Below are 13,541 nucleotides of genomic sequence, written 5' to 3'. Positions count from 1 at the left end.
CCTGGATTTGATTTGCACAGTCGTTTTTATGTGATGTTAACATCCAGAGATTTTCAAATTCATAAACATCAAAATAATATCCAGAAAGGCAACAGCTTTAAGACCTGGGATCGTTGCTTTTTAATTACTTAATGGACTATGATAAGCACTTGTTTGAATAGGATAAATTTATTAGAAGAGCTTCGCTATCAGTTCTCTCGTCCTGAAGATGCAATCTGTAACGATTACAAAATAATGGCTAGTCTTAGTCAATAAAGCATATTTTAGTCTGGAAGCTAAGAACTGAGAATTATAATTCTTAACCAATACGAAGACTAATGTTTCCTAACACCGGTATCTTTATAAGACAAATTGAACTGTTTATTTTAAAAAACCTTCTTCAAAAGAACACACGTTGATAATAATGTATGTAAATATTGGAGTATGAGAAGGCTATTATGGATATTAATGCCGGTTTTATCTAGTTTAAGTGCAATAAAGGGAAATGTTTATGAAGCTTACTGATAGTGACAGTTTCAAAAAAGTGGAAATTAGTTAAAAAGATAATTTCTGCAAATAAGCATAACTAGATTACATGATTTTTTAAAGTTTCATATTCTCTCCTACTAAGTATTCCGGAAATTCATTAATGTTGTCGATGCTATATTATCTGACACATATGTTATTTTATTCTACTGAAATTAAGCTTACATATTATATTCTGTGAAGGTAACACCATCATAGATTTATGTCTCTTTGAACATGTCAAGTTTCGTGCCTGAAAAGGGGCATTTGCGACGCGCATTACTTTCCTTATTTAATCAAATGAAAAAACCCGCTGAAAGTCATCGTTTGTCGGTAGAAACTTACAGTGACTATTCTCTAACTTTAAAAATATGTGAGGCGTGGCTTCGAAAATTCTTGATCATTTCGATGTGCAAAGAAGGTAAGTCGATTGGCAGCACAGTTTGAAGACGCAATACTGCAAGACTATCCAATAAGTCTTGTCCAGAGGGAGAAGAGACCAAAGGGTGTACCTTGAGTACCAACATAAACTCAAAATCAATCGGCAGAAGCGTTAAATGTGGCCCAAGAAGCGATGAGCGACGTATTACAAGCAATGGAAGAATTACAAGTCATATCAATTGGATGACAGGCTAATCGAAAATCTAAAAATCGTCGGCGAAATGCTGCTTCAAAGGTATGATCGGAAGTCATTTCTGCATCGAATAGTGATGAGTGATGAAAAGTATTCTTGTTATTTCGAAACCACTGAGCACAAAAAACATGGTTATCACCTGGCAAAGCCGGCCGATCGATTTCAAGGCAAAACCGTCTTGGTTGCAAGACAATGCTCTGTGTTTGGTGGAACCAGAGTGGCATGATGTGTTATGGACTGTTTAAACCTGGTGACAGTTAATAGTAATCGCTACCGACAACAAATGATCAATTAGAGCAACGCGTTGATCGGAAAATCTCCAGAATGGGCCCGAAGCCACGGTAAAGTGATATTACAGCACTATAGCGCACCGTCTCAGAAAGTAAAACCAATCAAGTAAGCGTCATAATTATTTGGATGGGACATATAATCGCAGCCGCCTTACTCTCCAGACCTTGGACCGTCCGAATTTTACATCAATGGCGCACCTTTGCATCAATTTCAGAGAGGTTAAAAAATGGCTCGATGAATTATTTTTCTCAAAGGACAAGCAGTTTTTTTGGATTGACCTCCATAGATTGCCTGAAAGAGGGGCATTATATATAGAATCAAGTGGCCTATACTTTGAATAATTAAATTATTAATTTTTTTTTTGAAAATTGTGTAGTTTTTTTGTCTAAAGAAATGGTAATGACTTTCCGGTACCCCTGCTACTTAGTAAATATAACTTCAATAATTATTATAATCGTACCTCACATTATTGGAACGATATCTGATTCGATTTTAATAAACAAATAGTATGGGAAACAAACACTTTTGAGAAAAAATATAGCCCTAACAAATGCAAATATTAGAAATCAAATAAAAAGGGCCCGATATTTTAAAAATGAGTGTTCAAAAGTGGTACACTTGATGATAATATGATTAGCTACGGGAACAACCTGAGACTAATGACTATATCTAAGATTCTATTATATATTCGGATATTATTAGACAAAATAAAATTATTTGGTTTACTTATATCAACATCTTTGAAACAAATAATCAAAAAAATATTGGTTATTATTTACAGTATTACCAGGAAATACTTAAGTAAAGTAGGAGAATTCTTAAACACTATTATAAAGATTCAGGAATTTATCGAAAATATACCTTAATTCGGAATATTTTCTAAACACTACTATGCTAAAGTTTTCTTAATCGTCTCATAGAGGTGAAACAGCTGCTCAGAATTAAGTTTATATTATTTTGTAGCATATATCCGTTTTTTTCAAAAACAGTCACTTTAGAGCCACTCAAGTCTCATTTTAGACAACCACAAACATCGAAAATAATGAAAAAATTCCCGAGTAATCCTAGGGGATTATGCTAAATAAAATAATTAACAAAATTAATAAAAATAATTCGATAAAAAGCTTCCATAAGACTAATTCACAAGCGAGACAATAAGTTGAATTGGAAAATTGTGGTTAGTTGATGGAATGAACAACACTTTGTTTATTCTGTTTCTCTGTTTCTATCTAAAATAAATGTATATTTCCATCACTAAAAGGTCTCTAATTAGATTATTAGAAAATCTAATTAGATTTCTAATTAATTTAAATTAATAAATAGAGCAAATTAAAAATAAAATATACCGATTTCTAATTGTACACATAAAACATATGAGATTAAAACATTTGAAAATATATGAATTTATTATGTTATTGTTAAGCCCATTGACTGAAACGAAAACAGCTATAATCTACTGTAAAACAATTTTAACATATCGTTTAAATTATATTGCGTAAATATTGTTAGCCGTATGACAAAAAAAAATAAAGCGCAAAATTTTGTTTATTTATTCAGTCCGTTGAGAAGGGAAAAGGCGTTGGTTTGGAATTGAATGACCGATCTGTAAGAAAAGAAACAAACAAAACATATCGTTGTGATCTAATTTTAGCCGCGGTTATACTATTTTCAGGGAAAAGATAGACATGGGATTATCTACAGAATCAAGTGGTTTTTCAAGTGAGTTATGGCGGTGCATAGATAAAAATATACTATTTATAGTGGTAAAATGATAAGCAACATTTGACAGAAAGCGTTACAAAGAAACGCAGCCTTATTTGTACCTTTAAACAGGCCACTTGGAGAATTTTGGGCGTAAGCAGGTCTTCCTAAGATATAGAACAAGGGTTTCTACATTATATACACAGACTTTACTTTATACTTAAGACTTATTTGACTGACCTTCTATTATGACAGATTATCCAAATTACCACTAGATTTACGTTAGAAAAATTATTGATATTTATCACAATATTTTCGAAAAAGGATACCTCTGTAAATATTAGGTGTACAAATATTATTCTTTGATTGAACAAAAGAAGACACAACTAATTAAACAAAACGGGGCGAAAATAAAGAAATCACGCTCTTAAATTAGAAATCAAATTCAATTCAGATCAAATTGAAATATTTTAGTTAAGTATTGATTGTTATAGAGACAAGAGATTAATTTATTATTGGGTGAATCCACACAGTAACGCTTTAAATGGTAATCTCTCGAAGGCATTCATTTGAATCTATAACTCATTGTTTGGCCGAGCAGTACTTTACTGGATACGAAGAAGATACAAGTTGGATCGATTCTTGATTCATATTGAACTAATGCTTTACACTTAGAAAACATTTTGATAATATATTTGTACACCCCATATTTGGATATAATTGAAGCATAACTATTCATATATAACATGTGTTCTCATATTGTTAACTTGGATAATCTAAAGGCTACTAGAAAGAACTATAAACTAAACATTGCTGGGTCTAGAAGAAAATATCGAAAATTTTATAAACACTGAACTGAAATATTAACTCAGGTTTCGTGTTTTAGCGAATTGTCTATACTAATATTTAAATGAATACTATACATATTGGCACATAGCACAGATACCCAACAAATTCCAAGAGATATTCCCAATCTAAGGAAATATTCTCATTTCTGAGGGTTGCCTTATTATAATCACCTATCGACTACTTATTGCTTTTCACCTTGTTGTCGTACATTAACTGAATTCACTATAGCAGAGCTTAAAGTTTCTACAGCTATTTTTTCCCCTTTTTTATATATAACAGGTAAATTGAAAAGTCCCCGACCTGACGCATAGATGGCTACTAGAATTAAATCCATATGTTCAAAAGATGTGTATATAAAATTAAAAAAAACCCAGAAGATGCATGCATAAATTTGACAGCTGTCGGATCATTAGTTTGTAAGTTATAGCATTTTGAGTGAAGCAACTTTTGTTATTGTGAAAAAAACTGGATAAAAAGGAATTTCGCGTATTGATAAAATATTGCTCTTTGAACGGAAAAAAATACAGTTGAAGCAAAAACTTGTGTTGATGCCAAGTTTTCGGACAGTGCGCCAGGAAAATCAACCATCAAAGATTGGTATGCTAAGTTTAGATGTGATGAAATGAGCACCGAAAATGGTACCCAAAAGAAGTTGGACGCCCAAAAGAGGTTGTTACCGACGAAAACGAAAAAAAAATATCATCTGAACACGTACATCATATCATTAAAGAATATTTGTGTATGAGAAAGCTCTGTGCAAAGTGGGTACCGCGCGAGCTCACCTTTGACCAAAAACAACGACGAGTTGATGATTCGGAGCAGTGTTTGAAGATGATCAAGCGTATTATACCCGAGTTTTTGCGTCGATATGTGACAATGGAGTGAAACATGGCTCCATAATTTCACTCCGAAGTCCAATCGACATCCGTCCAGTCATCCGAGTAGACTGCACACCATGAACCTACTTAAAAGCGTGGGAAAACGCAACAATCCGCGGGCAAGTTTATGGCGTCTGTATTTTGGGATGCGCATGTAATAATTTTGATTGACTACCATGAAAATGGAAGGACCATCAACAGCAACTATTACATCGCGTTATTGGACCGGTTGAAAGACGAAATAGCCGAAAGGCGGCGGCATTTGAAGAAAAAGAAAGTGCTGCTTTATCAAGACAATGCACCGTGTCACAAGTCAGTGAAAATGATGGCAAAAATCCATGAATTGGTCTTCGAATTACTTCCTCATCCACCGTATTCTCCAGATCTGGCCGTCAGGGACTATTTCCTATTCTCAGATCTCAAAAGAATTCTCACTGGGAAGAAATTTTCGTCGTATGAATAGGTGATCGCCGAAACTGAGGGCTATTTTGAAGCAAAATCGTACTATAAAAATGGTATCGAAAATTTGAAGGGTCGCTATAATGAGTGTATTACCCTTGAAGGGAATTATATTGAATAAAAAAACTAAAAAAAATGTATTTTACTATGGTAAGCCGGGGACTTTTCATTTGACCTGTCATTAAAGAAGCTTAATATTTTAATATATAGCCAATTGCAGTTTGAAAAAAAATCTTTTCGTTTCATCTTAATTAAAACGAGATAGAATAGTGTTTCATGCATCGGAACATGTAACCGAATCAGCCTAAAAAATTTAATTCGGGTTGATACTAGGTATTTTGATATTATAATTCATAACTCATTATTGCGATTACTGCGAATTTACTGACTGTATTATTCTGAAATATCTGTATTACCTATTCTAAATATTCGGTAAATTTACATTAAATTGTCATTACTTTACAATTGGCAAATTCAGTTAAAAAATAACTTTATTTGTTATTTTTGTCCAATTATCAATTTTGTTAAATGCAGTTTGTAGCATAAATATATAGTGTATAGTACGTCATATCTATAATATGTATTAACTACCAAGTACCTTCTTTTTAATTTTATTGAGTTAAATTTATTTTCTTGTCCACAATGTAGCTCAAATATCAGCACTTTTTAAAATAGTACCTAAATAGTCAAATTTAAGTATAACTCTAATTCTATTAATTTTAACAAACAGATTACTATATTAATTAATAATGTTGATTTTCTCCGATATTTTCTTCTATATACTCATATTATAATGTGACTATATTTTAAAGGGAAACTAGAGAATATTAAAATGTTAATACTTACCAGTTGTTGACAAAGGACTGTATGATCCGTAAGAAGGTGCAGAAGGTGGTGACAATGGAGCTTTGGTAAAGTTGTTTTGAGGTGATAATGGGGCAGCCCTGGGTAGAGTGCCACCAGGTGATAATGGAGCACTGACACTAGAGAACGGCTTTGGTCCAGATGTACCGGGGGACTATAAAACATTCAGTTATATATATGGATTTTAAACTAGGCATCATCATCAATCAGTTAGTAATGAAAGGATATAGCTAAAACAAAATTAGTTTATTTTCTACGATAAAAGCACTTGTTCCGAATATTGTACAGGACAGTAGTTTTGTGGAAAGTAATGCCTCCAATTTAAATAAAATAGCCTCGACGCATTTGATTTCTTCTTGAGCAAAATCTAGCAATTAAGAGGATTCTAAAACCCTTTTAAAATCTCCATATTCCTCATTATATCTCAATCAATCGACCGCAACTGTTCTGGTCTCATAAAATGTTAGTTTCTTATTTTTCAGGCCGCTTCCAATGAGCACGATTTATGTCTATTTCGGAGCTGTTCGCTGAGTCTTCTATTCAAACTTCCATCCTCTTTTGTTTTACTAATTACAATTATCTGAAAGCTAGCATTTTGCTCTATCTAGATCCCATTAAGATTTATAACAGTAGTTATAAATAAATTTATAACATCTGTTATTAGTGAATACAGTCAACACTATCATCAGCTAACATCAGGTCCGTAAAATAATTTGTAGTATCATGCAGACGGTGTCCAGCATTTAAAAACTTTTCTTCTCATTACCTCCACTGCAATGCTGAAAAGCAGTGGAGAGGCAAATAAAATACCAGATGTGTCAGTAGTTACTTACCGATTTTTGTAACAGATTTTACCATAAGTATGCAATGATTTAATACGCATGATTCTTCTGACAACAGCCGTAAAGCTACACGTTATGTTCTGTCAAAATAACGGAGTTATAGTTTTATATTTTTATGGAAATATCGAGATTTGTACTTGAAGGCATACATTTGTGGAACACATTAATTTCTGATTTTGTTTTTACCGGCAGAGACTTAAGTGTTGATATAACTTGGATGGCAAGTTTTATCACACCCGCCTTACTTTCTAGGCCATCCGACTACCCCCCTTTCGAATCGATAAGGCAAGTACTTGCAGAGTAGCACTTCGTCGATAATAGAAGTTCATATGGCTCAATGGATGGTTTGGGCCAAAGGAGACGCTGTTATTTTGATAAAACATCTATACATTTTCTGAGAAATTGGAAAAACATATAAAATGAAATGTCTTCTGCACGAAGAATTCGAGCACGAATATTCTATCTGCTTTTTCAATGTAATCGTTGATAGATTTACTCCAACCGCTCAATATTCTATGTGTTAATAATATTTCTTACAATTTTCGACTTTTTTTTAATAATCGATTTTTTTGAAAATCTTAATTTCATATATACATATGCGCAAATATTATAGGCACTGAAAGCAATCAAAGAAATCTCATAATAAGATGTGCTTTTATCGTACTATTTTTATATATGGCTACGTATGACTCACCTTATTAAGAAATTTACTGAAAGAAAGAGGAGTGGCTGGGTTATAGAGATTAGGATTGCTACTCGGTTTTGGAATGGGATTAGTGGACGGTGATGATTCAATAGAAGAGCTTAACGGCGGCAGTGGCGAGAAAGGCGTTGAAGCGGCTTCAACTGGATGCGCTGGCTTCAATTCTTCAGCAGGCTAAAAGTCACCAAGTTTAAAGAGAAAAAAAGTGCATCATGCAAACGAGACCGTGTGCAAGAATGTGTTAGAGCAATCTAGTTATGTGAAATATAGAAGAAAACAGACATTACAAACTCTATGTAGATTAAAATTATAACCATAGTTCATTTACATTTATACGCTTATTGTTATTTATTATATTATGTTGTTATTATCCCTAGAGTAGAATAGTTTTTGTAAAAAGCAGAGAAATTAACTTATAACTAAATTATTTTCATTTTCCAGATAAAGCAGTGAAAGAATTCATAACTATTTAGCTGTACTGCTTGAATACGACCATATTTTGCAATTATTAAGAAGCGATTTAGATAAATGGTAGCTGGACCAAGCAAATTCTGGAAAATTCAAGCAATGCGTTTGCTTGTCTAGAACATGTTTCCAGTATATTTTCTATAGCATTTGCCAGCACTTTTTTCGTATTAAACAAAAAAGTTGTGAAGAACTCACCACTTAAAGATTGTATTCTTTACAAATTATATATTGACAGCATAAATTATTGATTTTTGCTCCGTAACTAAATTAAATAGACTGAAACCACTTAATTATAGCTGTGAAATGGCAACGCAATGTTATGGCCCAGACAAATATTTTTGTGAAGTGCTTGGAAATAAATCTATTACTTAATAAAATTCTATATATTAGATGATTCCATGTATTATGACAATTTCTTTCATTTTTAAAAAGCAGTTGGTAAGGAAAATTGGTACAATGTATATTAATCAAAATATTTTATTTTATTCTCTACGTTTTCCATCTTTCTGGCAGTATAATTATAATAAAATATAATAAAACAATGTTGGTTTGCTATAGATCCAATCAGTGACCTATTTTCGCATTTTTTCAAAAATTCGAAACCATGTACCAGCAAAGTCTTGCTGCATTAATCTAAATATGTACCTGTCTCATTTCCAATCTAGCAACAACAGTGGGATATAAAGACCAGCATCACTATAAGTTTCTAAAAGTCTTCGATAGCAGATTTCTTTAAATAAAGCAATAAAATATAAGAACGTCGAAATACGATTTTTAGTTTTCCACGACTAGCGTCAGTATACAGTGAAAAACTCAATACCGCTAAAGGAAAATCTGTTATTTTACGTAGGGAAATGTCAAAGCCAACGAATTTAATGGTTAAATTAGGTAGTTTAACAGTTGTTTACATTGATAATTCGTATTTTGAACGATAGACATCGCTGACCAAAATACATACATGATTTTCATATATTTATATATATGTAGTTATTTCGTCAAGAAATACTAAATAATTTTAATCTACAGAGATAATACAAAAAATAAGAATATAAAGAAGTATATTATTAGTACATATGATAAATAAATATAACTAGAAAACCGTGAATAATTCTAAATATAATAAAAGAAAATCTTACCGGATATGAAGGAGCGTATGGGGATAGCTTTGGTGACAATGGCGAAGGAGATGGTAAAGAATGACTCGATAATGCAGCCGAAATCGCACTTGCTGGTGCTTTACCACCACTGAAATACATTAGAGTTGATTTAAATAATATAAATCGTGTGGTAATAATAAAACAATACTTACGGAGGAAGAGTGATTGGAATAGCCGAAGGATTATTTACAGCGATAGCTGCAGACTTGGCGTGAATATCACAATAAAGCTTATTGTTGATATTGTAGTATCTAAAAAAGACAAAAGTTTGAAACGTCACCATAATTCAGTAGCAGGAAGCTTTAGCTCACCCAACGTTCTTCAATGAAGATCCACAAGTAGAACACTTGAAACACTCAACGTGTAGGTTTTTTTCTTTTATTCTAACAAATACACCTCTGAAATTCAAAAAGTTAAACATCAATGCGATATTATAGAGCCATTTGGATATGATGATGATGTTGCATAGCTGTACAATGTCGAAAACGTTATCAATCATTGAAATGTTTTTCACTAGACATTATTATTATTATCACGGAATAGTATATAATTTAAATCGCTGATTGATAAAGTTCTCTTTGGTTATCTATTTTATTAGATTCTATGGTCATATTTAGCTTTTTATCAAAACACACAATCCTACGCCAAATGATGTAGTTTCATGCATTTAAGTATTAATGATTAACATCATGCATTACCATCGTTGGGCTTGACCATCTCACTATGTACAAAAATTTTATAAAATCCTAAAGGCCCTGAAAGTATCTATAGATATATAAAACATCAACTGACAGTATAAGTTTAATTACAAATGATGTCCAAAATGTAAAAAAATATATCAACCTTCCAAAGACGCTCATTGACATGCTGTAATATTGCAAATATTACAAAGTAAAAAGCTTCTCCAGTTAATATATGGAGTTTAAAAGTGGTAAAACGCAAGTGAGATTATACATAGTATTTTTTGTGAATATGTATGAATTACTATTTGTTGTTTTATACTGTACCAAAAACACAACAGTTGATCATTAGGGCTAACACGCTCATAATAAGTGTAGTTAAAAGAAATCTATTATTTTTGCACCAATTTGAAGGCTTTATTAACATACTTGGGAAACAACCTAATATGAGAAAGAACTAACAATATTAAAATAATTCACCACGGACAGGAATAAGTAATTCGGGTTAAGTCTGGTTTATAAGGACATGCATAAAAAACCAAGCTCTAGCCGCTTGCTTCCTTCAGATTCCGATCGAATTGCTCATAGAACAGGTTCGAATAAAAAGTTTGACTGCAGAAAAGCAGTTAATCGTGTGCGATTCCTGCTAATACAATTTAAAACACCGAAAGTCCCTACTCACAGTGCTTAAACCGAGATCAATCTCACTTGACATTGTCGTAAGTGATTCACTTTTCATGGCCATTCACCATCCGATTCATAAATGGGTAGGTTTTATTGTGATCCAGCTGAAATTCACATATGGAAATTCACACTTCCAATTACATATGAAGGTAATAATTTAATAATAATTTAACAAATTTAGCTTAATTGTTTGTCAAAGTACTATGATGATGATCAATACACTATTGCATGTGCTTGAGTCTTTGTAACAATATCTCCACTCTGATTGAAGTGCCGATACGCGAGAATTACAAAGAGTAATTTGGTGCCAAATCAGGACGTTACGGGGGATGAACTTCCAATTCAACCGTTTTCCCAGTCAGAGGGTTTAAGTAGCTGATCTGTGAGAACTTGTATTGTCGTGATAAAGAACCATTCTTTGTTGTCCCTTCTTCTTTCATATATCACGAAACACTTCTCGTAAATAAGTGGTTAAATACTATTCAGAATTCACATTTCTACATTACTATTTCTAAGGCACGGTTGTCACATAACAAAACGTTCTAAAGGATGTTATGGCGATAAACGTTGAATCCAATTCGAAACTATAAATAGCAAGCATCGTATATGTTAGTCGGACATGACCATTTCCATGATTTTATCAACATTTCCAACAATTGATCTCCAATTGACATCTGCATCTTTGACATGAAAATTAAAGAAACTAAAACTGCGCTTGATTGGCATCAGAGCCTTAGTTATTTTTTAAAAGGCGTCAGTTAAAATAAACACTAGAGTTAAAGAGATAAACATTAAGAAAACTACCATATACGATTTTGGCACAAAACGTCAGCCTTCTAGTTTCATCTAATATAAACCATAGAGTGTTATATAGAGTTTTAACTTAAATAGGCGACATTGAGGAAATATTTTGCGTGGCTCCATCAATGCAGGCAGTGAGACCCCTCTTTACATTGGATCCTTTGAATTACCCCCCAAAAGTATTTTGTTGGCTCATTTTTATTATGCGATTATGTGTCTCAGTTGACGCCATTTTTGTATGACTGTGTGAGAGTATGCTCAGCATTTTTGTATTTAACTTAATTACAATCACTCTTATTTTATTATAATGTATCTTCAGTCTCAAAAGTGTTGTGTATACAATGTATGTAGGAAAATAAAAATAGAGATGTTGAAAGAAACAGTCCAAGCTAGCTAAATTAAGAATGTGTGTTTGACTTAGTAGCAGTAAAAAATATGAAAAAGAGAAAAGGTGCTATAGACAATTTTAAGTATATTTCTAGGAGATATATTTTGTTCTCAATTAGGTAGCAAATTTTTTTAATATTTATATTTATTTTTTATTTTTATTATATATATACATCTTATATTATAGCATTTTAATATTTTATAATATTTGTATTTATGTAGAATTATAATTTAATATTTGTTACATTTGGGTTTTATTTCAAATTTCATTGGTCTGTAGAATTCACGGGGTTAGTCACGTGATAGGCATGAAATCTTCAACGGATGAAATGCCTTCATAATAAAATTTTCTTTGCAGATGCGTCTAATGGCAATTTAAATTAACCAATTAAATTCAGCAAAATGGCGGTCTCTGAAAAGACCACACAAACAAATTTTAAATTATATGTATTAACACTCTATAAACTACTCTATGGTACTACTCAATCGGACTTTTGCAGAGCCGAGATGCAATTTATTAAAAACATTTATTGCAAAAATAATGGAGTTCTTATTACTAGACCTAAAGTTTTGTAAAATGCTTTCCAATTATATAATTATAACGAAAATTCGTATTTTACCACACTATATTCGCTCTATTTATGTTACTATCCAGTACTACCACTTATTTTAGCAAATTATAATAGTGTTTCTAACCGAAAAACATATCGTTAAGAAAATCGCTGCGACAAGGCGCGAAAACGGAAGGTTGATTTGAAAAATAAGATATATATATGATCAAGGAAAGGGAATAACTATCAATATTAGTAACATTCAACTCAAAAACAGTCAATATATACAATATAATTGAAATTTAAAAGTAATCTTTAGTTCGGACGGGAACTTTTCAGTCAATATATTATGTATGCAGTATTCGGTATTACCACTAAAATAAATAATCTTTGAAAATATATTTTTAGAATTTCAGTAAATCGAAATATGTTCCAGTGATACGGAATCAATAAAAATAAGCAAAAATGATTTCACCATGGTAAAATATACCACGAATGACTGAATGTTCTCGTATTGGGGCCGTATTAGACGTCAATTACTATCTATTCTAGGGGCGAACAATCTCATTCTTAACAACAAAGACACACAGTAGAAATCAGGCTACATCGTCAAGAGTTCCACTACATCGATAATGGAAACGGAAGACACGGATAACAATCTACCAGATACAACAATAAACCATCGGCTAAATAAACCATCCAACATTCTCGTTGGACTTACACGATAACCCTTTCACACTCTGAGCAGATGGTCGCGTTTTCGACCGTCGAAACAGGTTTATCGTCAGAGGGCGCTGCCGACACTTGGAGTGGAGATCTCTTATCGTCACCAAATGAGCGGTTTGCCGCCGGCCGTATTTCTGGACAGGTCACTGTTGGAGAAAAGGAGAAGATAAACAAACGAGGTTTAGACGATATAAATTCATCTCTCAGGAAAAAGCGAAATTGTAGTCCGTCACCATTCCTGGAAATTCATCAGGGTCCATTTGCACGCTTCCTGTTCGATGTTAAACGTAGGCGATGTTTCAATCAATGAAATAGTATTATTTAGTAACGTGTAATAGTTTCAATTAATTTACTAAAATGAG

General features: G+C 32.5%; 1 protein-coding gene across 8 annotated transcripts in view; it reads right to left on the bottom strand.

Moving 5' to 3' along the window:
* Nucleotides 1-13,541, bottom strand: part of Zasp52 (Z band alternatively spliced PDZ-motif protein 52) — a 98,395-nt gene that overhangs the window by 12,693 nt on the left and 72,161 nt on the right. For 3 of the 8 annotated variants that reach the window (XM_076413314.1, XM_076413318.1, XM_076413319.1), the window contains exons 7-11: nucleotides 9,662-9,748; nucleotides 9,503-9,601; nucleotides 9,330-9,438; nucleotides 7,717-7,899; nucleotides 6,163-6,334 (exon numbers count right to left, since the gene is read on the bottom strand). In XM_076413314.1, coding sequence (XP_076269429.1) covers nucleotides 6,163-6,334; nucleotides 7,717-7,899; nucleotides 9,330-9,438; nucleotides 9,503-9,601; nucleotides 9,662-9,748 — 650 coding nt within the window. Of the gene's footprint in view, nucleotides 1-6,162; nucleotides 6,335-7,716; nucleotides 7,900-9,329; nucleotides 9,439-9,502; nucleotides 9,602-9,661; nucleotides 9,749-13,174; nucleotides 13,326-13,541 lie in introns of all 8 variants that reach the window. The other 5 variants (XM_076413313.1, XM_076413317.1, XM_076413316.1 and 2 more) reach the window with 3 other exon arrangements.

Source organism: Rhynchophorus ferrugineus, unplaced genomic scaffold, assembly GCF_030347505.1.
Source record: "Rhynchophorus ferrugineus isolate W39M unplaced genomic scaffold, kcgeb_rfMv2 rfM9, whole genome shotgun sequence".
Taxonomy (NCBI): domain Eukaryota; kingdom Metazoa; phylum Arthropoda; class Insecta; order Coleoptera; family Curculionidae; genus Rhynchophorus; species Rhynchophorus ferrugineus.
The sequence above is the reverse complement of the archived record's forward strand: the minus strand, read 5'-3'. Positions and strand labels throughout refer to the sequence as shown.